The sequence below is a fragment of the Cynocephalus volans genome, chromosome 11 (assembly GCF_027409185.1).
Source record: "Cynocephalus volans isolate mCynVol1 chromosome 11, mCynVol1.pri, whole genome shotgun sequence".
Classification (NCBI taxonomy): domain Eukaryota; kingdom Metazoa; phylum Chordata; class Mammalia; order Dermoptera; family Cynocephalidae; genus Cynocephalus; species Cynocephalus volans.
The window spans coordinates 123,685,901-123,713,138 of record NC_084470.1 but is presented as its reverse complement, the minus strand read 5'-3'; the positions used below and the strand labels follow the sequence as shown (position 1 = coordinate 123,713,138).

At 53.6% G+C, this 27,238-nt stretch overlaps 1 protein-coding gene across 1 annotated transcript in view; it reads left to right on the top strand.

Annotated features, from left to right (window-relative positions):
• PKP1 (plakophilin 1) overlaps positions 1–24,032 on the top strand; it is a 44,903-nt gene extending 20,871 nt beyond the window's left edge. Inside the window, exons 3-14 of the mRNA XM_063114612.1 lie at positions 7,569–7,963; positions 10,554–10,698; positions 11,612–11,819; positions 12,651–12,828; positions 14,163–14,277; positions 15,938–16,093; positions 16,899–17,075; positions 18,340–18,493; positions 18,850–19,036; positions 19,644–19,728; positions 22,569–22,672; positions 23,870–24,032. Of these exons, the coding sequence (XP_062970682.1) occupies positions 7,569–7,963; positions 10,554–10,698; positions 11,612–11,819; positions 12,651–12,828; positions 14,163–14,277; positions 15,938–16,093; positions 16,899–17,075; positions 18,340–18,493; positions 18,850–19,036; positions 19,644–19,728; positions 22,569–22,643 (1,875 nt within the window). The 3' untranslated portion in view covers positions 22,644–22,672; positions 23,870–24,032. The remainder of the gene's footprint in view (positions 1–7,568; positions 7,964–10,553; positions 10,699–11,611; positions 11,820–12,650; positions 12,829–14,162; positions 14,278–15,937; positions 16,094–16,898; positions 17,076–18,339; positions 18,494–18,849; positions 19,037–19,643; positions 19,729–22,568; positions 22,673–23,869) is intronic.
• Positions 24,033–27,238: the final 3,206 nt, after the last annotated feature.

The window sequence follows — 27,238 nt, the reverse complement described above, 5'->3', positions numbered from 1 at the left end:
TTCTCTGAACTTAATATGCTCCTAGAGATAATGAAGCTGCTGCTCTCTGCCCTGACACCCCACTGGCCATGTGGGAGAAGGGGTGGTACTGGGAGGCTCCAACAGGATGATGAATGGGAAGCCCTTTGCAAACTGTAAGGCACCACACCTGCTAAGATGTTCTAGGATGTGCTCGAGGAACTTCTAAAGTCCTTCCCTACCTGAATTCACCCCTGTTGAAATGATGTGTGTTGCACATGTGCAAGTGGGGAGTGCATAGGGGAGAGTGTGTGCACGTATACATGCGTTTGTGCCTATGCCGTGCATGAGTGAGCGAGCACGCACACGTGCTCATCTTCCAAAGGAGACATCCGTTACCCCAGCACTGAGGGGTAACTGTCCCTCCCTTCTTATGAAATTCTTGACTATCTAATCAGCAGGAGTGTTTTCTTCCACTGTTGGGTCTCCAAGGAGCTCTTTTTGGGGCCAGTTAAGCATCTGCTCTTCAGATGTTCCCACCTCACATTCTTTGGCCCTCCTCTTCTTGGGCTGGGAAGAACCTCCTGACCCAGTGCCCAGGGTGGTTCCAGGGCCAGCCAGCCTTTCCATCCAACTTGCCAGCAGAGGGTGGGAGTGCCTGGCCCCGTGGGATCTTCCTGACCCTCACGTGTGCCCTTCAGAGGAGCTGGCCCCTCATGTGAGACTACAGGATTTATTTCACATCAGGACAGTCCCCTTTCCTTCCCCTCTCCAGGATGAACCGTCATTGGGACAGTTGAGCTGGCCTCTAGTTCCGAAAGCCAGAAGCTGTGACCACAGAATATGGAGGGTGGGATGACCATGCCTCCAACTTGTCTGAAGCCATGGAAAAGAGATGGCCTAGGGCCATGGGTCTTCTGCCACTTGGGCCTGTGAGAGCTTCATCTGAGGTGACAAACACCTGCCAGGGACTTCATTTCCAAAGCAAAACAGAGATGTCTTTGTAGGAAACCTTAGGTCCTTGTTCCCAAACCCATCCTAGGAGTGTCAAGAGCTGAAAAAAGCCTTGTCAAGTGTGGAAGGGAGAAATAAAAGAGAAGCATCTCAGAGACTCTGCTTTCTCCCCCAGCTCAGCGATTAGGCAGGGAGCAGGACACGGAGGCAGAGCTGGGTGCTGACGCTGGCGACATTATTTGTTCAGACAGCAGGTGTTATTGAGCGCCAGCTCTCAGCTAGGTGCTGGGGTGCACAAGTGCATGTTCTCCCCCACTGGGCACCAGGAACCCTCCCACCTGCCTGCAAAGCAGACTTGGAGCCTGGAACCCAAGAGGGCAGGATGCCTCCTTCATTCCAGATTCATGACACGCTGGAGAGAGCACCACCTTCCTGAAAGACCCACAAGCCACAGCCCGGAGTTTTATACGATCTTTTCTACTTGCGTTTCAGCCCGGAGTTTTATACGATCTTTTCTATCTTGACACTTTAGAAAATTTGTCCTCGATGATCCACAGATGTTTGTTAGTACTGGTCTGATCAACGTGTGCCCACAATTTCTATTCTTCAAAGGTTATAAGGGACACTGGCCATTATTAACGAGCTCTCTAGTAAAGTCTGTGCTCTCAGGGTGCATATCAAAACTTTGTTGTTTTTTTTACAGTTTTAAGAATTCAGGTGACAAAACATGGCCACACTTGGCTTCGGGCTGTTTCTAATTTCTTCTGTACCTCTTCTTCGTAGGCAGGAGCTGTTCATCCAACTGCCACTGTCCTTTAGTTCACAAACACCTAGAAGGTGCCTTCTAGAGTTCTGTCCAGGGTAGGCCTGCTGCTCTCAGGGTGCTGGTCATGGAATCGCCGATGCAGCTCCTCCTGCCTTTTAGGACTCCACAGTGAGGCACATTCACCATGGCCTCCTCCAAGGTGAAATGTGATTGCTCTTTGCCCACACTTCAGGGCTTCTGAGCAGTGGAACTGCTCTGTTCAAAGCGGTGTGCCAGGAAGAGAAAGGAGGGCCAGCTCAGGGTGGACCCCCTGCTTCTCAGAGAGGGAGCTGTGCCCAGAGGAGACAGGGATCGACACTCCCCCTGCGGAAGTCTTGTCTTTGGTGACTCAGGCCCCAGTGGCTTCATGCTGACTCAGTCTGCAGAGTAAGCAGCTGCCCCTCTGGGGGAATTCTCCATGCCCTGGAGCCCTGTGTGCCCCCCTCCTGCCAACCTTCTTGGGAGAGGACCTATACTCTCCAGATCCCTCCAGAGGGTCAGAGCGGAGCTGCTGAGCCACACACAGAGGTGCACCTTGCTGCCTTGTGACCGGCTAGCTCTGCCCAGTCCCTGTCCCTACCGAAATCCCAGTGAGATGGAAGAGGGCTGCAGCACGCCTACTCCACGAGGGCCCTTCAGACTGGCGCTGAGTGGGGAGCAGTGGGTGCTGGGAAACAGGCAAATGGAATGTGTCCTCACAGGGTTTCCAATCAAGGACCTTTCTCAGGAGAACCCTCCTGGGACTGAGAGGCACGATGACCCCACGAAACTGTGTGTGCTTGCTTTCATGAGAAGGGTGTTGGGAGACCACGTTGCTGAAGATGGCCTTGTTGGGCACTCTGCTGGGTGTGTGACCTGGCAGGGCAGAGCAGGGTGTGTCCTGCTGGAGAGCCGGTCATGCCAGCCCTACCTTGCTGGCAGAAGCTTGGTTTCAAAATGGGTAATAGCTGGGGACACAGACACTCTTTTTATCTTGGCCTGCCCAACACATGCCCAACTCCCAAGAAGCCAGGCAGCTTCGGCCTATCAGCCAGACCTTGAATGGAACTCTCTGGGCTCAGTCAACCTGCTACTGTCACTTGGGTTGGGAGGAAGAGGGAAGTATCCTGGACCATCACAGACTGAACCCATGTTGTGCTTCCTTCATAGATTGGCTGGCCCTGTCTAGAACCCTCCTGCCTTCCTAGCATCCAACTTTGTTTACGGTGGCTCCACTGTTCCCTGGAGGCCGTGGCAACCCCACTGCCAATCAGCAGCTTGAATCTTCACCCAAGCACACATTCTTAGGTCAAGTCACAGCACCCCTTTCAATGTGCTTGCTGTGAGCCCGGCCCTGTTCTAGACACAATGAAGGGCAGCTCCGCCCTGGAGAGCTTGGAGAAGTGACAGAAAGCTACATTAGCAACTAGAGGACAAACAAGACCACAGGGCAAATAATCCCAACTCTGGGCACTATTGGTATTTGGGTTGGGTCAAAGCAGGTTTGTGAAGAGACTTGGAGGAATTCAGGATTTGAGAAGAGGTGGGCAAGGCATGCTGGCCAGGGTGGTGGAGAGTCTGAGCAGAAGCAGGGAGGCCGGGATGTGGCTGATGTCATAGGGAATGCTGGGGAGGGGAAGAGATGGCTGGACAGCAGGGTGGGGCCAGGCTGATGAGTTTGTCATGTAAGGAGCAGAGAGGTACTGCAGACTCTCCACCAAGGCAAAAGCTAATGAAAGCTTTGCCTGCGGAAGGTCAAGGTGATGGCATCGCATGGCAGGGGCCAGAGTCCCAGGGGCTGGGTGGAGGCTGGTGGGAGGCACAGGAGTTGCCCAGTGGTTAACTGATTAGAGCTAGGGCCACGGCCTGGGCAATGGGGGTGAAAAGGGTGGAGTCAGAAAGGATTCTTAGATGGAAAGACAGAAGGACACCATCTCTGCCTGAATGGTTAGTTACTGTCCCGTCCAATGATCTTGGTCAAACAGGAGCTCTTCCAGATTTGGAGGTCTCTTCAGACTGAATGGTTCTCTCAAGAGAAAGCTGGCCAGATTAAGTTCTTTGAGGCCCTGGATCTTGCGCTTATATTGCTTTACTTTGGTTCAGTCACTCTTTAGGACTCAGTTTCCTTGACTACAAAATGAAGGGTTGGACTCTGAGAGCTTCCCAACTTTAGGGGGAACAGGAAAAGAGGGAGCATTCAGTGGGGGGTTAAAACTCCACACTTCTCCAAGAAGGAAGGGGAGATGGGGAGAAAGGTAGATGAGTTACAAGACCTAGGTCATTGGCAGAAGGGCAAGCAGAGCAGGGACCGGCTAGGGGAGGTTCCTGGCTAAAAAGCCGACCTCCCTGTCCCACCTTGCACTGGTCCCCCAAGAGTCCCACTGGTCTCCCGAGTGGAGAAACATGTCTCTCTGGACACACCCCAGGCTTCCACCTGGCTGTCCAGCCCAGCCTCTCTCTGGTTGAGCAGTCAACTCTGCTCCCAGGAAGTTAAGTTTCTAGCCTCTGGAATGTTCTAACCCATGGACCATCCCACTTGAGGCTGGAGTTTCCCAGGGAGATATGGGATAACCAGACAAGGAGTGTGTGTGTGTGTCCCTGTCCTTTGTATTCAAAGAGGAAGACGCTGCCAGCAGATCACTATCTGGATGTGGGGTGTGGCTGGGAGACCCGGCACCGGCAACAAGGCTGTCCCACCTGCTGCAGGCACATGTGAGCGCTGCCCGCACATCTGCAGCTGCTCACTTGGTCCCTGGAAGATCATGTTTGGAAATGTGGGGGGGTATTTTTGCTAGTAGCAAGGACTGCAAGGCATTGCTGGCATTTAGGGCCTGGAGGCCAGGGACACTAAACTTCTTGCAATGCACAACGAAGAATTGTCCTGCCTCAGATGCCAACAGCACCCACGTAAAGAAACACCACGCCATCCCGTCATAAAGCAGGCTTCACTCTGGGTGTGCCATCTGAGCGAATCATGCTCCTTCATTTTTCTGAAACACATTTAGACCTGTTCTGGGGCCATCAGGCGAGACCAGCATGGGGTTCTGAATACTGGTGTTTTCCCCTTTCCTGGGCTGTTCTGGCTTCCTGGGTTCATCCTCTTCATATGCCAACCTGGTAGCTCCTTTAGATATGTCGTGGGTGACGTTAAGACATATCTAAAGTGGTGGCTCCTTTAGATATGACGTGGGTGTCCTTGGCTACCTCAGCCAAGTCCTAAAAGTAGTCATCCTGTCTCCAATCTGAGTCAGAGGGATACAGAAGTCTCTACTGAACAAACACTTTATGTCATGTACTGTCCTAAGTGCTTTACAAACATTAGTTCATTGGATTCTCCCCCAACCCTATACATTGAGTACAATTATAATCCCAGTTTTACAGATGGAGAAACTGAGGCACACTGGGCTTAAGTAACAAGGCCACCCATGAAGCAATTGACATGGCCAGGGCAGTCTGGCCCCAGAGTCTGTATTCTTGACCCCCGGCTCTTCCTCCCACACAGGTCTCAGCCCAGTGAGCTAGAGGAATGCACCTGGATTCCTAAGCTGCTGTTTCAGTTGCCGGCTCTGGCTGGGTTACAGGCCATCTGTGCAGGAAGGGCTGGTGGCATCCTGCTCCCTCTGAGCCTTGGAGGGGACCCCAGACCCCTCATGGAGCTGGAGGAGGATGGGGTCTGGCTGAGAGGAAGCTTTTCTCCTGCTTGTCAAGGTGGCAGTTCGGGGCCATGGTGATGGGGGAGAGTCATCCACAGCTGTTCTCAGATACCATACTCAGGCCACACAGCCCACCAGTACTGTGACACCAGGAGCTGGCGTGGGGTTCTCAGGGATGGGTGACGCCACTGGAGTGTGGCCGATGGGGGGGGGTGGGAAATGCAGTTCCAACGGGGCGTCTCTGCCTTCCCCACCTCGCCCACTCCCCCGAGGGTGCAGCCAGCATCCATTCCCCGTGGGCAGCCCACCCTCGCTGAGACTTGGCAAGGCTGCCTGCTGCCCCGTTCCCAGCACAGGAGAGCAAAGCTCAAAGCCTCCGTCAGGCTTAATCAGCATGATCACATCTTTGTTGGATTTGGGCCAGGATGGGCGTTTTGACTTCTCATCAGGTGTCTGAGATGACGTCCAGGCGTGTCATTTACTGAGAACAAGGGAGCTTCTTGTTGCATTTCCATTTAAGGCTTAGCCTGCCCTTTGGGAGTGCTTGGCTTTCCCTCCAAAGTGCCATCTGCCACCTCCCTTCCTGAGAGGAGAATGGAGGGTGTGGCCATTGGCTAAAACCGTGGAGGCCTAATTGCATATTTTGCAAATAATCTGCAAGGTGCGCATTCCATGTCCAAACGCTCAGAAAACTGCCCAGCTCCTCTTTGTTCTGCCTTGTGATTGTCCGATTATGCTTCCCCCCAGCACCCACACACCAGTTACCTTTGGGGTAGGTTGGTTTGACCCAGTTAGGAGAAGGAAATTGCACAGCTGGGTGTGTGGGTGAAGGGGGTGAGCATGCCATTGCCCAGGTTAATAGTCTGTGGCTTCTGAGTTTTGGACTCCGCTTCTGGCTGGTAGCTCCTGACACCCAGTCTCTGGGAGCTCGAACCATGGGTGGTGGTTCGAAAGCCCCAGCCTTGTGTGGCTAGATCTGGTGTAGAGGGGAATTACCCAGTTGCTTCACGACCTCCCCTACACACACACTTACACACATACACTCACGGGGTGGGGCAGGCAGGCTCTGGGCTGCTGGACTTGGCCCTGGCTAATCCCAGTAAAGGTGAGTCCCAAGTCAGCACCTGTGTGGAGACATTTTATCAGGCTCGAGGTTGATCCTCTAGTCTGAGAACAAGTTCGAGCAGGCCAGACCCACCGGCTTGTGAGCTCCTGGGAAAGTCCTCCTCGGACAGTTCTGTTCCAGAGCTAATTCCCACCAAGTCTCCAGCTTTGCAGCCTCCTCCCAGAGAGGCTGGCTCCCCAGTTGGGCTCACACAGAGCCCTGGGGGCAGCTCATTGTCCCTTGTATGTTTTTCTGTCGGACTGAGCCTCTGTCCAGCTCCTCCCCCGCCAGCCTGTCTACAAAGCCCCACCCTGCAGTCCCCGGGCCTGCCTCCCTGTGTCCAGGTGGGCCCCTATCTGACGGTGCCTGTAACAGAGGGCCCAAGGAGCAGGAGTACTGTCCCTCTTCGGCTTTGAGAGTTTTCTCCGAGAGGGCCTGTTAGCATTTGCTTCTTGCCCTGGCAGAGGGGAGACAAGCTGAGGAGTTTAGCAGAAAATAACAATTAAAATAGTCCTGGCCAGCATAGAAGTTTCTATGTGCTGAGTACAACTGACCAAGGAAAGCTGGCTGTGTCAGAAGCTGCTAGTGTCAGGGTTGGGGGGACCAGGGCTTGGAGATCCAGGCTCCAGTCCCAGTTTCCCCCTTCCTTCACCAAGTGACTATTGGAAGGCCCCTCTCCTCTCTGGGCATCCAGCTCCCCTCCTGGACTGCGCACGTGTGGGACCAGATCAGTATAAATCTTCTGTGACTGCAACCCACAGTAAGAACTACATTTTAGGTTGCAACCCAGTACCCACACACTGCTTCACTCGATAGTGGGTGTCTTACCTCCTGCCCTGCATTCTGATGTTTTATATGCCAGGATATACTATTCTATTCTATTTTTTCAGTGATGGTCACACTTGCTAAATTGATTCCATAATCCATAATGGGTCACAACCTGAAGTTTGGAAAGTAATATCAGTTAATGGCTAAGGTTCCTTCCACTCTGAACATTCTGGGATTCTATGAGCATTATTATGGGGGTCGGGGAAAGGCTGCATCACAAGGTCAGCTGGATCTAGGATCCCTAATCAAGAAACTTGACTGAGCCTTTCTCTCTTTCCCTGGCCAGATCTACAATGGGACCCTCAAGCGGGAGCCTGACAGCAGGCGCTTCAGCTCCTACAGCCAGATGGAGAACTGGAGCCGGCACTACCCCCGGGGCAGCTATAACACCACCGGCGCAGGCAGCGACATCTGCTTCATGCAGAAAATCAAAGCGAGCCGCAGTGAGCCGGACCTCTACTGCGACCCGCGGGGCACCCTGCGCAAGGGCACACTGGGCAGCAAGGGCCACAAGACCACCCAGAACCGCTATAGCTTCTACAGCACCTGCAGTGGTCAGAAGGCAGTCAAGAAATGCCCGGTGCGCCCACCCTCCTGTGCTTCCAAGCAGGACCCAGTGTGTGTCCCGCCCATCTCCTGCAACAAGGACATGTCCTTTGGCCACTCGAGGGCCAGCTCTAAGTGAGTGCTGCTAGGCTGGGGTGGGGGGCCCGGTGGGGGCCAGGTGAGAGGCAAACCATTAGCTTGGCTGCATTCTGCAATGGTCTCCTGGGATGAGGGGAGAAGCATAGCCTCTGTCCCTGGGGAGTTTGTTGACCCTGCCTTGGGGAGTCCCTGGCCCAATGGGCTCCTGACCTCAGAGAATTCTCAGTGTGAAGGGAAGACAGAACCCAGACCCTGAGTATGTAGGTTTTAAAGGTGTCACAGGTTATGAACAGAGGGAAGCTGATTAGAAAAGGTAGCTAGCTGGGCCAGTGGTTCTCAAAGTGAGTTCCTCTGACCAGAAACACCAACATTACCTGGGAATTTGTTAGAGATGCTTATTCTTGGGCCCCACCCAGACCTCCTGACTCAGAAACACTGAAAGAGGAGCCCGGCAATGTGTGTTCATCACACCCTGCAGGTAATTGTGACTCACACAAGAGTTTGAGAACCTCTGATCTCAGGCATGCAGATCTCTATCCATGTTGTGAAATAGCAAAGGAATGCGCCCTGGTACAGATGGTGGGAATAGAATGGATTGCAGGTTATGTTATAAGATGGTAAGTCCTAAGGACAAACAGGACAAATAGACATAAAAAATGAGAGACATGAGCAAGTGCAAAGGAACAGAACACAACTGCACATAAATGTTGAAGGGCCATTGCCCAGTGGGAATGAAGGAGACCAAATGGGGTGTCCTGTGAAGACCCGTACGCACAGGTGTCATGGGGCTACGGTGTCATGAGTGACATTGAGCCTGCCCTTCAGGGCTCAGAGTGCCATGGACCTTTGAACTGTCCTTTATCACCACCTAATGGTCATGGTTATTCACTTATTTAGCAAACATTTACTGAGCCTCTACTACGTGGCAGGCTCTGTGCTGAGTGCAGGGGACACAGCCACAAACAGGTCAGCCTAGAGCTGTCCTGGATCTACACAATTAACTACTTTTCATAGAGCCCTAGGCTTTGCATTCTTCATCTTTAATTGTCACAACGCCTTCCGGGCAGGTGCTAGTATTCCTGAGGACACAAGGCACAGAGATGTTAAGTAGCTTGCCCAAGGCCACACAGCTGACTCTGCATCCTGTGATCTTCCCTGCTGGTACCACACTGTTCTGAAAATAAGCAGAACGCCCTTATAAAGCTGGACCTCTCCTAATTATTGAAGACCATAAGGAATATTTAGGATGATTTGGAGAAGGACTAAGAAACCTCTTTCCCTTGGAGACTGATCGGGGTAGGATCTGGCCCCGGCTTATTGCCCCAACCAGAGGCCCTGAGTGGAGGGTCTACATGAGATATGGGGAGTATGAGTGACAAGCCATTTAGAGATGACGTTTCATTGGAGGATACAGAGTGACATTCTCTCAATGCAAGGTAGGGGTGCTACTAACCCAATCCCAGAGACCTCTGCCCCTTGAGTGATTTTTCCAGAAATGAAGCTGGGTTGCCATAGCTAAAACCATGACTGTTTATTGAGCACCTACTATGGCAAAATGTGAGTCTAGTAGGGGTGAGGAGAGGGCTTCCTCTGTGAATGCTGAAGGGCATCTAGTGGGGCAGGGCTGGGTGCCACAGAAGGGCCTGCCCCTGCCCTTGAGGAACTCTCCATCTCTGTTGGGAACCAGGTCATGGTCAGGTGGAAAGACAGCCTGTGACTCAACACCATGGGGGCTGGATGCCTGAGACCGGGTCAGGGCACTGTGAAGAGAATGGTCTTGCTGGAGCAGACCCTTGTTAGGAGCTGGGCCATATGCAAGAGGACACAGTGGAGCCGGTCATTAGGTGAAAACATGAAATTTCTGGTTTTGTGGCTCAAACATTGTAGAGTATCCGCCATTTCCTACGGTGCCACCTAACACACGACCTTGGATGTCAGTCTAAGCAGTTTGAACCTAAACCTTCAGAATGGAGAAGCACTGACAGTTTTGGAGCTGAGGAACAGCACCATGAACAGGGTTCTAGGACCACTTACCTGGTCAAAGCATGTGAAATGCTGGATGGGGGAGCTTGAGAAGAGAGCCAGTTACGGGGTCTCCGTGGCCATCCCCATGAGGGTGGTCATGATCGGTAAGAAAGTGGTGGCCGTGAGGATGGGAGGAAGAGTAGATGTGAGAACTTTTGTGTAAGAAGAGCCCATTGGACTTGGGGAGGGAGAGACCGATGGATGTTCAGATGGATGGACAGATAGGCTCATGGCCATTCTCCACCATTTTCCCAATACCAGGCACACACATGAGAGACAGCAGGGTGGGTGGAAAGCTTCCCCCCAGGAATAGGCTGGAATGTTTTCTCAGTGCAGAGATAACTTACCTGCTTGGACATTAACCCATGATCAGGCTCTCACCACAGCCAATGTTCTCACGTGGGGGAAATCCACTGCAAGCCCTCTCCTCCTCTGGAGGAGCTGTTCCACAGGGATGCTTTCCACGTGGGCCTGGGGTTGCCTTGTTCTAGCTCTCCTGAGGGAAGATCAGAATGTGGCAGCTCAGGAGTGCAATGAGGACTCCCGAGCCCCCTCATTAGCATTCCCAGCCCACCCTGTAACCCCTGCCCACTCCTTGCAGGATCTGCAGTGAGGACATTGAGTGCAGTGGGCTGACCATCCCCAAGGCTGTGCAGTATCTGAGCTCTCAGGATGAGAAGTACCAGGCCATTGGGGCCTATTACATCCAGCACACCTGCTTCCAGGATGAGTCTGCCAAGCAACAGGTAACTGGCTGCACACCTTCCTCCTGGTAGGCCTGGGCAGGACCTGGGCATGACAGCCTGACCTGCATTTAGAAATGGGTGGGGGCATTTGCTGTTGGCTTCTTCTCACCCTGCCAGCTTCCAAGAGTGAGGAGTGTGCCTGGCATTGCCTAAGGTCAGAGTTGAGCATCCTAACCTTCCGGAGAGCAAAGCCTTCTGGTCGAATGGACATTAGGCAAATAGATGCATTTCCTCCACGGGCCATGGAAGAGGCACTTCGGTGACAGCCATAGGTTCAGCAGAAATCCCTTCTCAAATGACACTAGAGAGCATGACTGCTCCCCACAGCTCAGCTCCATTCCTCTCTCTCTCTCTCTCTCTCTCTCCCTCTCCCTCTCCCTCCCCTCCAGGCATCTTATGGTATAAAACAGGGCTTGTTCATGCCTCCCAAGCTTGGCTGGCAAGCAGGACACCTACAGGGTTCTGCAGTTGAGCCTAAGGATATAGCACCTTAAATGGGTTTCCTAGAGTCCTGGATTAGTTTGCATGAAAGTTTCTTCCATAGGAGAAAGGGTTTCCATGGGAGCATCTCCCTTACATCTGTGTTCTGCTTTAGGATTTTGAGGTGTATTTATATCCATTTTCTCATCTGGTCCTCACCAACATGTTCCAGAAGAGGAAAATAGGGCTCAGGAAAGAGGAGCGACTCACTGAGGGTCTTCCCACCAGGATGCGGGGGAGCTAGGATTGGGACCCAGGTCCTTTGGCTCCTGGTCTGGGTCAGTTACCATTACTTCACACTGCTTACTTATATTGGAGGACTTGGATGTTTCTGAACTGGAAGTAGATTTTTCGGTATGAGATAAATACGCTTTGAGTAGAGAATTATTAGATCAGCCTGAACCCCCTTGACTGCGTGACTGTCTTCTGGCAGGTCTATCAGCTGGGAGGCATCTGTAAGCTGGTGGACCTCCTCCGCAGCCCCAACCAGAACGTCCAGCAGGCCGCAGCAGGGGCCCTGCGCAACCTGGTGTTCAGGAGCACAACCAACAAGCTGGAGACCCGGAGGCAGAACGGGATCCGTGAGGCCGTCAACCTCCTGAGGAGAACTGGGAGCACTGAGATCCAGAAACAACTGACCGGTAGGTCACCCAGCTGTGAAGAGCCAGGGTGGGGAGCAGCGCAGGACCGCTGGCTGTGGCCTCATGCTAGGGGACAGGCCAGTACCTCCAGGCCAGGCCAAGGCACAGCTGTGAAGACTTTAGGTTAATGTCCTGGGAGCCCAATGGCACTGGCCTTGGTCAGAGTAGTGGTGTCCAGATGGTGACCTGGGTGGTGTACACACCCACCAGGGTCACTGTCTTTTTGAGGCTAGAGGGCAAGTGGAGGAAGGCTGGGTCCAGGCAGGATCCATATTCAGCAGTCCCTGGGATTTGCAGGTGACGGAGAAGAGAGCAAGGCTGATGGGGGCAGGTGTGAACAGCTCTTATGCACCTACCCTGAGTTCAAAAAATATGCTAAGCACTCAAGGTAGGGGGCACAAGACATAGACGTCACGATGAAGTCCTCGAATTGGACTGAGAAGATGAGATCTTGTACAAAGTAACAACTGCTGAGTATATCTAGAATGACTTTCAGATGGAAAATAGAGAACATTAGAAGATCCCGCCTGCTAAAATTTCTATTAAAAACCACTGATCAATCAAATGTTTTTTGATCACATGTGCATAATTTTGACCTAGATGGAGAACTCTGAGATGCTCACTACCCTCAAAGAACCTGCAGTCTAGTTGGGACTTTGAGAAATGGGACCATGAAACAATCGTCAGTAGATTTGATAGAGCAGGTCTACCTGGAGGGTGACATTTCACTAGCGTCCACTTGCCCGAGCCCCAGCTGGGCGTGGTATCTCATTCCCCGGGGCTTCCTGAGCCTGGCACATGTCAGGTTGATGGTCTTCGTGCGACCCCCAGGGCTGCTCTGGAACCTGTCTTCCACTGACGAGCTGAAGGAGGAGCTCATTGCCGACGCCCTGCCTGTCCTGGCCGACCGTGTCATCATCCCCTTCTCCGGCTGGTGCGATGGCAACAGCAACATGACCCGGGAAGCGGTGGACCCTGAGGTGTTCTTCAATGCCACAGGCTGCCTGAGGTGAGGGAAGAGGCCAGTGGGGTCTTTGTGCCTCAGCCTTGGGCCCTTCTCCAGGCAGCCCCACCCCAGCCCACATCAGCCAGGACGGGGAACGGAACCTCCAACCTGGCGCGGGCTCTCACGGGCAGCCTGCGAGGCCCGGGGCCAGGCCTTCCAGCCTTCCCTGGATCTGGATGTGGCTCAGGATCCTGCCCCTCCTTTGAGGGAGCACAGCAGACATTCGTTAAGAATGTAAGAGTGGAAATGCCTGGATCTGAGCATCCAAACTGGTTCAACCATTTCCACCTCCTCCACTCCCGAAAAAATGCATTTCTTGTACTATCTTGAAGAGCGTTCTTTTAGACAAAAGTCTACTGATTGGCTGCTAATGAGTCACTTCCCGGCTGTGGTGTGAAAACCGTTTGCCATCTTCATTTGCATGGAGATGGCACTGCTTTGCCCAGAGGTTCCTGAGTTCCACATCGGGATGTGGCAAAGCCCCTGTGGGGCTGCTGGGTGTGCTTGGTTGACAGGCTGGCGGGGCGTGGTGGGGGTTGCTGGTACAGAGTGTGGAGCCACGGAACAAGATCTTCTTTAGGGTCACACTTTGCTCTAACGGGGTTTGTCTTCCCCAACTCCTGAGAACTTCCCAGAATGGGGGAGCAATTGGCATGTGCCTCTGTGTCTCAACTTGTGCTTCTCCCTGCCAGCCTCCACCAGCAGCTTCCAGGGAGCAGAGAGGCTGGGAGATGAAAAGCCAATGCAACTAAGGACTTTATGGGACTACAGGGCTGCTGGGAGAAGCAGGCACACACCATGCCTGCACCAGGCAGATAGGTCCAGATTGCTTGAGAATGAGACTACTGCTGGGGCAGAACACAGATGGCATGGGAGGGGGCATCCAGTCCCAGCCCAGCCCCCCTCAGCTCCATGCCCCGATCCAGCACCCCACAGAGCTTCCTCCTGCCCCACAGGCAGGTGCTTCCAGCTCCTGCGTGACAAGTGGCCGCTAGTGGCTGGTGTGAACCTTGGGCCGCCAGCTACAGGAGAGCCACTGAAGGTTATAAACATCATGGGCCTGGCAACTAAGGGGCAGAAAGGAGGGTGAGAAGAAATGAGTTTGAATGAGACCCAGTTTCAGCCTCAGCCAGAGCCGGGCAGAATTGACTAAATGATTTTTCTTTTTCTTCATTTCTTTTTCCCTTTTCATTCCTTTCCTCTTCCTCTTCCTTCCTCCTCCTCCCACAACCTGCACCGCATCCCCTCTGCCTGTTTCCTGCCCTGCATGTCCCCACTCCCTCTCTCTCTCTTCCCACCCTCCCCGCATCCTCCACCCTCCACGTTCTGTCCCTCAGGAACCTGAGCTCAGCCGATGCTGGCCGCCAGACCATGCGTAACTACACGGGGCTCATTGATTCCCTCATGGCCTACGTCCAGAACTGTGTGGCAGCCAGCCGCTGCGATGACAAGGTGAGAGTGCAGCCCCCTGGTGGCACCCCCCCACACCCCGACCCGCGGCACCCCTGACCCACGACCCCAGCGCCCAGAGCTCTAAAGCCCAGGGCCACACCTTGAGTCAGTGAGCACAGCTGCTGCACTCTGGGTCCTGACATTTTTCTCTCCCAGACCCCACAAGTCAGGGTTGCACTCTCTGGGTGTCTTTGAGGCCTGGCCCAGTGACATGATAGGAGCACAGAGTCTAGAGCAGCAGAGCAGCTGTATGGATGCAGGGCATGGTGGTGCTTGTGGGGGGTGGGCTCTGGGGTCTGTGAGGCCCTGCAAATCCTCTCTCTCTCCCTCGGAAGTTGGGCACATGTAGCTGCTTTCTTAATCATATCTACCTCATGGGTTATTTGAAGGACTAGGTCAGTCAGTAAGCAAAACACGAAGAGTGCGGGGCCTGGAGCATATTCTCAGTGAGCATTTACTGGCGGCGCTGAGCCCTGCCCCACAGCCCTGAGGAATCCACACCAGTGCTCCCAGGGCCTCAGTGTCCTCTCTGAGACCAGACTCCCTCCACCACTGCTGTCTTCCCAGTGCCTCCCCCAAAAGCCATTGGCAGAGCCACCCTCCTGCCCTCTCTGGACTTTTTGGACAACAGCACAGACAGACAGAAAGGAAAAAATCAGAGGGAGATAAACTGAAGGCTGAGATGTTTCCACCACGGCAGGACAGTGACTCTAGAGACAGTGAGGTCCAGCTGTCCTCAGATCACCAGGGAACCTGGGTACCCATGAGAAAGGATTTTATCTCCCACTCCCTCCACTGGAAACGACCACAGGGCCTCAGAGGAGAGCCTTGTCACTTGGCTGCTCAGCCTGGGTCCAGCGGACAATGTGCTTTTCTGCTCTGAGTGTAACCCCAAACCCTGGAAGTCAGATTCTTTCAAACCCCAACAGGGACCAAGCATCACTAGGAGGCTAAATCTGCTGCCCCAAACCCTAGCCTGGGGCATGCACCAAAGGAAGATGGCAACGATCTGGGCCCAGCTGCCACTGTGAGGTACTGGGCCCCAGGTCTCACTGCTAGTGTAGACCTAGCACCTTTGATATCGGAGCTGAGGGCTGGCCATGGAAAGAGGCGACGGTAGGGACAGGGGCACTAGATGGCTTTGGAACCTGAAGGTATTGAGGCTTCTTCTGAAGGAGTCTGTTCCAGGAGGGAGGACGTGTTCTGCAATATCCCTGTCTGCTCATTGACACTTAAGTAGAAGCAGTAGCCACCGTCTGTCACGTCCTACTATGTGCTAGGCCCATGACAGTACTCATAGAATTAAAAGATAATACAAACATTTCCACAAATTTTTTGAAGACCCCTCTCATAGAATCTTTCTAATAGCTCAGTGAAGTAGGTGATTTTAGTTGTACTTTAAGCTGAGGAAACTGAGGCCCAGAAACATGAGACAAGTCACTCAAGTTCACACAGCCAGGAAATGATAGAGCTGGGATTCAGATCCAGGTCCCAGAAACGTTCCTAGGAGATCTTTTCAGAGCGAGGGTGTGGTGGGCGCCTGTGCTCGTCCCCTCCCCCCGCTGCAGCTGAGGACCTGCCACTGTCCTATTAGTTGGGGGCAGGAGCCGGGCAGGGGCTGGGCTGGGGCTCAGGAGCCGTGCGTCTGCTCACTCCCCAGTCCGTGGAGAACTGCATGTGCATCCTGCACAACCTCTCCTACCGCCTGGACGCTGAGGTGCCCACCCGCTACCGCCAGCTGGAGTATAACGCCCGCAACGCCTACACGGAGAAGTCCTCGACAGGCTGCTTCAGCAACAAGAGCGACAAGATGATGGTGAGCACTGTGCCCCTCCCCGTGCCCCACCAGGTCCCACGGCCTCACCCACCCTTTCCTCTCAGCGTGCTGGGGACAGGCTCCTGCCAGAACCCTGGCCATGGGACCATGCTGTGCCCCAGGAACTAGGTAGAGGGCATTCCGTCTTGCATACAGAGGGGATCTGTGTTCTCGGAACTGTCGGAGCCCAGACCAACCCAGAGGTCAAAGGCCCTAGCTTTCTGTTTGCAGGCCTCAGCCTCTCTCCCTGTATAAGCCATCTTCTCCCTTACCCCTGAGGATTTGGGGATAGCCAGCACTCCCACCTCTCCCTGGCCTTGGTTCCCACCACCTCTTGAGCCCTCCCAGGTTTCCCCAGAAGCAGATGGGTGCTGTGGATGGAGGGCCAGGCCTTCTTCACTGGGTATACTGTGGGAGCCGGCCCCAGCCCAGTCCTGTTAGCCCAGGGCAGGTGAAACCCACATTCTGAGTCTGAGTGGAGAGGAAGCACCAGGATGTGAGACCCCAAAGCAGCCTTGCACAGCTGGAAGGTTTGGGCCCAGGCTGCCTCAGGGCACACAGGGAATGCTCTCTATCTGCCTTGGGGACAGTCTGGGGGACCACGGCCCATTCCCTTAATCTGTGGAGCTGCCACAGTCTCCAGAGGAAAGGGGAGCTGCAGGGCTGTCTCTGGGCCCCCTGCCTCAGCAGATGCTTTCTCGGTCCCTCCCATCTGGAACCAGGATGCTGAGGTTGGGCGGGGGGGGGCAGAATGCTTGTGTTGTGTCCCCCATGACGCTCCCCATGACCTGCTCTTTGTGCTCAGAACAACAACTATGACTGCCCCCTTCCCGAGGAAGAGGCCAACCCCAAGGGCAGCAGCTGGTTGTACCACTCAGATGCCATCCGCACCTACCTGAGCCTCATGGGCAAGAGCAAGAAAGACGCCACCCTGGAGGCCTGCGCTGGCGCCCTGCAGAACCTGACCGCCAGCAAGGGGCTGGTAAGGAGGGGCCTCCTTGCCTCCTGCTGTGACTCTCTCCTCTTCTCCAACCCGCAGTTCAGGCTGCTCCCTGCACTTCCCACCAGCCCGCCCCTGCCTGCGCTTGTCAAACACATGTGGGCTTTAGAGCTTCCTTCTGCAAGCAGGAGCAGGGCTGCTGGCATATGCTCGGCTCCGGGCTGGGTGCTGGGGAAATGATGAGGGCCCGATGCCCTGCCCTCTGGGGACTCTCTGGTGGTGCACTGTGGATGGACCCACTCCTGTTGGATCTGTCTGTGCCCACACAATCCCCTTTGCCTCGTGGTTCCTGGTCCCCGGCTGGCCTCCTGGGCTCTGCCTGGGGTGGGATGGAGAGTATGTTTGTGGCAGGAGGAGTCTCCCTTTTGTTGAGATGGAAAACAAAGGTTTGGGGCAGAGACAGGTCCAAAGGAAGATGTGACAGAATTAGTGTAGAGTTTGAGGGCCAATGTAGTTTGCAGGGCATGGTGGTGTGGGTGGAGCCAGAGGAGGCCTGTTTGCAATCAAGAAGAGGGCTCCAACTATTCTTCTGCCTCACTTAGGACAAAGGGAACTGGGCAGCAGCTGGAAAAGGATGAATTGGGGGTAAAGACCTTCCCTGACTGTGAGGGGTTGAGGCTGGGGGTCTCCAAGAACTCCAGACCAGCACAGACCAGATTCCACCCAGGATGGCACCATTGCTTAGAGGCCAGATAAGCCGGCCTGCTGACCTGCCTTCGGCAGACCCCAATTACATCTCCACATGGGCCCAGACCCTCTGTTATCCATCTTTGTCTCAGGCAAGCCCTCAACAAATAAGTAGTGAATTCTATGGAAGTAGGGACTTTGGAAGAAGATGGCCAGATCTTCTTTAATTGACAAACACCCTTGTCCACATGGTTTCATGTGAGCAGATGCTGCTGGGAGAGGTAAGGGAAGCAGAGCTGGGACAATGGGGTGAGGAGTGGCATCGGATACTTTGGTTCATCTAGAAGTTGACCCTGGGTCACCATGAGGGAGAGAAATGAGACTTCCCTGTCACACTGCCCTGGGCTGCAGGATGAGCAGGGAGCAGGGTCGGCAAGCGGGAGGTGCATGTCAGTCTGTCCTTGCCCGTGTGTGAGCAGATTTTTGTGTCTGCCAGTGCATCCAACATGAAAGAGAAAAGGTTCTGGGATTTCTTCATTTGGGATTACTTGCCTCTCTCTGCCTGCCATGGCGCCTGGGAAGCCGCAGGCCAGCTCCTCACCAGCTCCTTCCCTCTTAGATGTCCAGCGGCATGAGCCAGCTGATTGGGCTGAAGGAAAGGGGCCTGCCGCAAATCACCCGCCTCCTGCAGTCTGGCAACTCCGATGTGGTGCGGTCTGGAGCCTCCCTCCTGAGCAACATGTCCCGCCACCCTGTGCTGCACAGAGTGATGGGTAAGGCCTCCTACCTCTCCTCCCCCTCTAAATAGGACATGGCAGACTCCCACTTTCCAGAGCCTGCTGGAAGGACAACATCTAAACATTCCTTGGGTGAGCATTCCAGAAGGGGAAGCCGGCCAAAGAGAGGTGTGGAGATAGGACAGGGCCTGTCACCTTAAGGATGGGAATAGGGCTGCAGAGGTCCCATCTGGGTCTCTAGCCCTGAGCTGGAGCTGGCATGGAGCTCTGAGGGGCCGCCTGGCTTAGAACCTGGCTGAGGGCAGTCCAGGATTGTGGCCCTACAGGGAACCCCTCAACGCCCCCTTCCCTTGGTCATTCTGACCCTGTGCCCTGAATCCTTCCTCTCCCAGGGAATCAAGTGTTCCCAGAGGTGACCAGGCTCCTCACCAGTCACACTGGCAACACCAGCAACTCTGAAGACATCTTGTCCTCTGCCTGCTACACCGTGAGGAACCTGATGGCCTCGCAGCCGCAGATGGCCAAGCAGTATTTCTCCAGCAGCATGCTCAACAACGTCATCAACCTGTGCCGCAGCAGGTGGGAGGGGAAGGGGACGGGGCCCCCACCTGGCCTTGCCCCACATGCAGCCCCTCCTCACGCTGCATGGCAGGCATCCTGCAACTCTCCGAGAAGGCACAGATGTAGGGCAGGGCAAGCCCCCAGTGATGGGGGAGCCAGAGGTGGGGCATGCTTGAGTGGAAGGGAAGTTCCAGAAGCCAGGAGTGCCATGGAGCTGAGGGTCCAGCGTCCAGGCCTCAGGGCTGCACAGAGGGGACAGAGGCAGTGCACTTCTCAGCTGGGGGTCATGCAAGGTCCTGGGTCCTCAGAGGATCAGCAGGAGGCATGGGCAGCAGACCCTACTGCAGGGAACTTAATTCTGCTTCATGAGGCTCTCTCTTCAGGACAAGGACTGGGGGACTGGAGTGGGAGGCACTACCACCTTATGGCCCTTGAGGAGAGTCCTGGGGTGCCCCTAGAGGGGAGGGGTGTGGGGTTGTGCCCACTGTGCAGAGTGACCAGGGCTCAGCACACCCGTGGGCCTCCCCGCGTCTCCAAAACCTGGAGGTGACGGGGGGCGGGAGGAGGATGTCCTTCTCATGCCTCCCGGAATCTCACCTCACAAACGCACTTCCCACCTGCCCAGTGCCTCCCCCAAGGCTGCAGAAGCTGCCCGACTCCTCCTGTCTGACATGTGGTCCAGCAAGGAGCTACAGGGAATCCTCAGACAGGTAAGAGCCTACACCTTAACCCCTCTGCCAAGATTTCTCCTGCACTTTCTCCCCACTGAATGAAGTCCGAGTGGACCAAGAAGGGAAAGGCAGACTGGCCTGCCCCACCAGGCTGCTGAGACTTGCCTAAGACAGAGTCTGGCAAACAGACAGAGTCCTCAGGACAATGCATGTGACAAACGCAGTGACCAAATCTCTAGGCTCTGGGACCTACGAGGGGTGCTCGGTCCATAGATGGTGGAGGAAATCAAGGAAATGTGTGAGAGGCCTGGGGCGGGGTCTTTTAGGAGCAAACTGAAAAGCATGCGGATGAAAGGCACAAGAGTCCTTTGAGGGCAGGACTTGCACTCTGACTGGAAAGTAGGTTTGGCTAGATCATCAAACCCCTTTAGTCAGACCAAAGAGTTCAGACTTGTGCCTTTGCACTGGGAAGCCATTCAGAGTTGGTGTAGAGGGTCTCATGGTCAAATCAGCATTAGAAAGACTAATTCCACACCACTGAGCAATGCAGCACGGACCGAGAGACCTGGAGGCTGCTGTCCTTGTCCAGGGGTGACCTTTGGCTTCTCTCTGTCCTCAACACCTCCCAACCTAATCATGCACAAAGTCCTATCGAAGTTCTGCTTTTATGAGACGCCTTCACACTGCCCCTTCTCTCCCATTCCTGCAGCAGCCATCCTTTGGGCTGAGACGTAGGCAGCGGTGATGATGAAGACAAAGGACAGGAGGTAGAAAATGCAGAATAGCAAGACTGCTGATGCTCAGGCTTTCAGCTTGGAGACACTGCAGCTACACTATTAGAAATAGATCTGCTGAGGTCGAGGCTTTCGAGGTTGGAGCAAGAGGGTCCTGAGTAGAGGAGGTTGAGTTTGGAAGACTTGGATGGGAGTCCAGGCAGAATGTGGTGTGGGACCCCAGCAGGGAAGTCAGAGCTACTGCACAGATCTGAGCGTTGTTCAGATCGGCAATGCCATGAGAACAGGCAAGACCATCATGGGGTGTGTGTCTGTGGGAGAGTCTTAAGGGGCGAGGGCAGAAGCAGGAAGACCCTCACCTGAAGGCCAGGGAGGAATGAGCGGCAGGGAATCGGGAGGAGCTGTGCAAGGTGCCCAGGAAGGGGCTGACGACCCTATGGGATGAGAAAGCTCTAAGGGAGGGTGGGCTGCATTCCCTGAGATGCCAAGAGGACAAGGAGGATGGGAACTGGAAAAGGCCCTGGATCTGCGACCTCTAAGAGCACTGCTGGCAAAGCCAGGGGAGCACTGTGGAGCCTACTGCAGTGGGGGGGGACAGGAGGGAATGAGGGGACGAGGGGAGACACCGCTCACCACAGTTTGGCCAGGAAGGAACGGAGTTCCTAATATAGTAGGGAAACAAGAAAGACACCCATGAAACCACTGTGGTCAAAGGTGGTTGGGAAAATCTGAAGGCCATGGCAAATAGTGGCCCCCGTGCCCATCTGACAGTCCAGTGCTCTTGTCCAACAATATGAGGACAAATGAGGTTGGGCTGGGCCAAGTGGCAGCTGCCAGGTAGACCAGGGGGAAGGGGGGAAACAGGTAAGGAGGACTGGGTGAGAGCTTCGTCATGCCACTTGATGCTGGTCCAGAGGGCTCAACATGCCCCAAAACACAGACAGAGACCACCCTGACCTAAGACACACAGAGAGTCCACTCACTATGTTCACTAATTCCCTTCTATGCAGGGCCTTTGGGAACCAGCATCCCTATTCAGTCTCTACTTTTCCCCCCAGCTGTGCTTGACCACAGCCTTGGCAGGTCCTAGCTTGGTGCTCCAAAACACCTTCACATCTGCTGTTAATTAGGCCATCACAAGAGCAGGGGAGGCAGGCCACATGGCTTGTGTCCATTTTGCTGAATTGGGAATCAGGGTCCAAGGTGTTTGTGTTAATTCCATGCGTTAGGGCCGGAGCGAGGCTAGGATCCAGTACTTTTCACTCCTGGGTTCTTTCCACCAAATTCAGCCAAACTGAACAGGAATGAGCAAGCAAATCTGCAGGTGCCCAAACGCAGCAGGAATAGGGATCTGGACTGGCTGCTGGTCTGGATCCCCCGTGCCATCCCCCCTCCTGTTCCCACAGGTTGGCAACAGCTAACATCTCTCAGCACTCAGGGCTGGCACCAGGGGCCTCTTCTCAAGGGCACCTGGGCCTATTGCTACTCTTCATTATGCTGTCTTATTTGCTCTGAAGCATGTATTGAGCACTTGCTGTATGCTAAGAGAAATAACAGGAAGGTCTCCACCTAGCAGGAGCTCAGGGGCTGGTGGGGCTGGAGGGGGGAGAACAGAGAAGTAAAAAGAACCTTATGGCAGCTTCTCAGCACCAGCCCCAGCCCCCTGCTCGTGTATTTGAGAAATACAGGGCGCATCCTGCCTGCCCAAGTGCTCATGTCAGAATTTAAACAAACAAACAAACAAACAAACAAAACCAAAAAACCAGGATGGTCAGAGGGGAGAACTAACAACTTATCTAATCTGATTTCAGCAGTTGATCTGTTTAAGAAGTAATGAGTACTAGCTGAAATCCTCATGCCTTGATTCAGGTTTCTGCCAATGCAAGTAGGAAATTCAAACGTGCTGATGGAAGTCCAAACACATTTCACTAACTCAGGGACAGGAACGGCATCATGTTTGTTGCACATGAAATGAGGCCAATTTTAGCCCTGACACATGGACACGGCAGTCAGAGCTCACCGCCGTCCAGAGGCTACGTGAGCCTGAGGATGCCCTGGGAGGGCAGTGTCTGACCCTGCAGTAAGCCCCACACTGTTTTGTCCTAGGGTATGTTATACATATGGTTGATGTTTCTCCCCTTGCAGCAAGGTTTCGATAGGAACATGCTGGGATCCTTGGCCGGGGCCAACAGCCTCAGGAACTTCACCTCCCGATTCTAAGAGGTTGACCAAGCAAGTCCAGCTTGCAGGTAAGTCAGCCCAGCCCCAGGCGACGGTGCCTCCAGCACCACTGCAGTAGTCTCCACCAGTTTCAGGAAGACAGGCTAGGCCTGGGCTCCTCAGGGACACAGAAAATAGATTAGCTGTGGCTGACTCGAAGACTGGGAGGGCAGCTGTGTACACTGCTTGGCTTGGGGCATGGACTATCCCACACCATAGGACATTAGGGATGTATAATGTCTTGGTCGTGTCAGAAGGGCCAGAGAGTCTGGGCAGGACTGCTAGGTACAGCCATGCAGGTTGTGCCATTCACATGGGCTACAATGAGTTATACAATGTGTCATTCTGGATTTGGTCATCCACAGCTCATTTTTTTAAATCCTTTTTACGGTATACTTTCCAGTCTCTGCACATGCCTCGTACACACAAGCTTATTTCTAGCTGATGATTCTGGGGACCAAAAACTCAAAACCAATACTATGACAAAGGCTTGCAAGCCTTAACATTCATTGGAATCACCTGGGATGCTTGCTAAACTGCACACTCTTGGCCCCAACCCTAGCAATTCTGACTCAGTAGCCCTGGACTGGGGTCCAGGAACATGCATTTTTAAACAAACTCCTAAAATGTTTCTGATGCGGGTAAGCCAGGAACCACAGCTGGGTACTCACACCAGATGTCATCAAATATAGAGAGGGTCGCCAGGGGCAGCTCCAGCGTGGAACCATCTGCAAATAGCCAGGAATGAGGACAAGGCCTCCTGAGCTGAAGGGGACTTCTTAGCTCAAGCTGTCTGCCAGCACCGTCCTCCCCCCAAATCCTGACATGTGAGGAGGGTCCTGGTGGGGAGACAGGGCTGTAACTTTGGTCCAGATGGAGATTACATAAGACTTCAGACACCCTATCCAGGTAGATAAGCTTCAACAACATGAGGATGAAAAGGGGGAGCTGATTAGATTCAGCGATTGTTAGTGAGCACAGTCTCGATGCTTAGCGCTGAACAGGGTGGGCAGGGGGTGGGGGATTAGGGGGGTCAAGGCTGACAAGCTTCTGAACCAACAGGAGCAACCTATGAATGTGTCCAGGGAGGCCCTGAATCCAGTCACAGGCCAGAGTACACCTTAGAGCAAATGTGAATGAGAAGAGGGTAGCAGTACTGGCCAGACTTACTGCCACATGGAAACACCTCACTATAAATGCTAACTTGAGGACTTCTCTTTTTCCAGAAAGATATGACCCAGCTAAGAAGACCTCAGGCCTTGCTGGATGAGTTATTCTGTCCATACTGTGCAGTATTTAGAAAAGTTCAAATGCAACTGACAGCAAACCTGAAAACTGTGGATGATGGAAATATTTTTAGGTTCTTTTTTTTTTTCCTTGGGGGAACTGGCAGGAGATGGGGATTGGGGAGGTTGGGGTGGGGGGACTTTCTTGAGTTAAAGGGGCTTATGTCTGATGTCAATACTTCTTTCTCTGAAAATGGTATATATATATGTGTATAATGTGTGTGCGCATGTGTCCGTGTGTGTGTATGTGCATGAGTGCCTGAAAGCATAACCACAAACTGCAAAAATCTAGGTAAGCTGTTTTATTGCAGCTTATAGGTGGTGAAAAGGACTCTCCCGTGTTTCTTCCTCATAAGCAAGGATGACGTGCTTTTTGGTTAGCTGCCCGTAGTTCCTAAAATGTATTGTGCCAGGGCAGGGGGTCCTCCCCAGATTCAGGACCACGGAGGAGTCTTGCAACCTTCCTGCCTGCCATCTCCCGGGGCTGGGGTGGGAGGGGAGAGTAACTGGGGCTTGGGCTAACCTCAGTGTATCTCATGGGAAAATTTAGTGTGTCTGACAATGCCGCCCTTCTCACCATGCTGCAAAGACTGGGTTGGACAGGGTGTGGGGCTCTAGAAAACAGCAGGACAACCTTACTTGCTTTGCTATTTGAGGTCTGCCTTGCAGGGCAGGAGCCAGAGAGATGGGACTCGCTATTCCTTGGGCCGTGTACCATCAATGCAGGCTCAGCCGGCCAAGCCCCTGCTTTCAGGGGGCTTGTCATCTACTTGTTACAAGAGAGAGAAGGGAAGAAATGGTGCTCAGATCCAAAGAGCTGCTCAGAGAATGGCTGTTCTGTCTTCACATTCCCAGCGGAGAGGGAACAGGCCAGGGCTGGGCATCTACCTGCTCCGGCTGCCAGTGGAAAGGCGAGGGTGGAAATTAACCAGGAAGATGCTCCCCACCGAGCCTGCTGAGAGCCAAGTGAGGGAGTGTTTGGGGTTCCAGGAGACTTGGAGGAAAGAAATTTGGATAGATCTGGAAAGGGAAGTGTCCTGTCGGGACACCAGCAAGCCCACATCCCAGCCAGGGGCCATCCCCACTTTCCCCTGAACCCCAGCCGTCCTGTCTCCATCCCCTCGGTGTATGTGAAACCCACAGGGGATGTGAGCAGGAGGCCCGTCAGGGACACCAGCCACACCCAAGACTCCAGACTATGTGCATTTCAGATGAGAAGAAGTAGAAGGCTCCTGAAGGCCTCCTGAGAAAACTTTTCTGTGTCAACAGCCCTCAGTCCAGGCTGTCAGATGGAGCGGAGCATAGATTTCTGGCTTCCCTCTGCATTGCTGGTGTCAGGCAGGAAGTAGCTGCCACTCTGTCCCCTTCTCTAGGAGAATAGAAGCTGCTCCGCACGCCCCCTCAGCCTCCTCCCTGAAGACCCTCGGCTCATTTTCCTCCCCCCCAGGATGAAGAGCCAGGTGGGCCCAGCCCTCAGCCTTGGGAATGGGCAGCTTTTCAAACCTCAGTGGGCTGAGGTGGGCAGCTAGGCCAGGCCTGATTTTTGTAACCTCTCTCGTGCCCTCACAGGCTGGCCAGATGGGCCTACTCACCCAGGCCTCTGACCCCTGCCTGTCATTTTGGAAGAGGCAAAACTGAGAGGGGCCTGAGGTCATATTTCCTAGAGAGACGGAGTAAGGGGTTTATGTACCCGAGGCATGTCCCAGTATTTTAAGCCCGCGTTGGCCTCACGCTGCCAGGGTTGACACCTAGAACACAAAGTTCCAATTTGGGGCCAAATGAGGAAGGACACAGACCCTGTCCCCATCCTGACTCTGGGATCTCCTGTGCTTAAGACAAACCCTGTCACTGGCTACCAGTGGCCTCTCCAATGGGGCCCAGACTAGCACCTCAGACCCCACAGTTCTCCCTGGGACCCAAGAGGCAGTAATTCTCTCTGCTTGTCCACCTTGGAGCTGGCTGAGAGGTGGATGGCTGGGATGACCAAGGCTGGGGCTAGGGGTCATGCAGGTAAAGGAAGCCCGGGTTGCTGTGAGGTATCTTGCAGCCTCCCCATAGCCCATCCCTCCGCTTGCTTCGTGTTTGTATAAGAACCTTGTGCTGGCCAGGCCCAGTTTCCCTGTGTGATATACTATGTATTTGCTTTTTTGGAAATATAGGAAATCAATAAATTGCTAGTGTTTCTTTGAACTTGTTCAAGCAGTGGTTTATTTGGGGTGCTCTTGAGCAATGAAGGGGCTACTCACATCTTTCCAACATCTCTTCTTATTAACCCTGTACCAGACAAGGATCAAGTATACCACCTGAGGCAGAGGGACAGCACCATTCATAGACACCTGCCAAACCTTAGCCCATCTGAGCCTCACCATAGCTCTATGGCGCTAGGATTGCTATACTAATTTTACAAAGTAAAGTGAGGCTTAGGAAGGGACCAAACATGCCCAATGTCATGCAACTTGTAAATGGAAAAGCCACCCCAACCACGGACCCATCTGTAGGAAAGAGAACTTCAAGGATGAAGTTCAAGGAGCTCATGTCTATGCAATGCCTGCTCTGCCTGACTTCTGTATCAGGTGCTAGGGATTCGCAAAAATGAAGGATGTGGTGGGCCCAGCTTCAAGAGACTCATAAGAGGCAAGACATACATGTGGAACCTTCCGAGACACACATAGTAAATTCCAAGCACTGGTGATGGCACGAGCATAACTGCTGTGAGCATCGGTGAGAGGCAGGGCTAGCTGGGTGGAGAAGGTCGGGGTGCTTGGGAGAGGGCTGAAGACGAGCTTTTCCCAGCCTGGGAGGCTGATGACCAGCAAGCCCTCTCTACTACATCTCATGGCCCTGACTTGCCGGGTCATCCACACTTTAGTAATGACCAGGGAGGCCAGGGAGGAGGGGCTGCCCCACAGCCCAGGAAAGGAAGATGGCCTGTCTGTGGCCCAGACTGTTAAATACACCTGGGGCTCCGAAAATTTTTTGAGACCTGAAACACATGTATTGATTCCAAATTGGGAGATCAAATTACAAATTCAAAATCAATAAATGTTCAAATTTTTAAGATTCCATTGAAATATGCATGCAGAAAAGGGCACAACTTAAAATGTGTGCAACTCAATGAATCTTGACAAACTGAACAGCACGCAGATCCAGAAACAGAACGTTAACAGCACCCGGATTCCTCATGCCCCTTCCTGCCACTATCTTCCTCCCCAGAGGGAACCACTGTCCTGCCTTCTAACTCCACATATTAATTTTGCCTGGCTTTGAACTTTATATAAATGGAGTCCATAGTGAGTCCACTTTTGCATC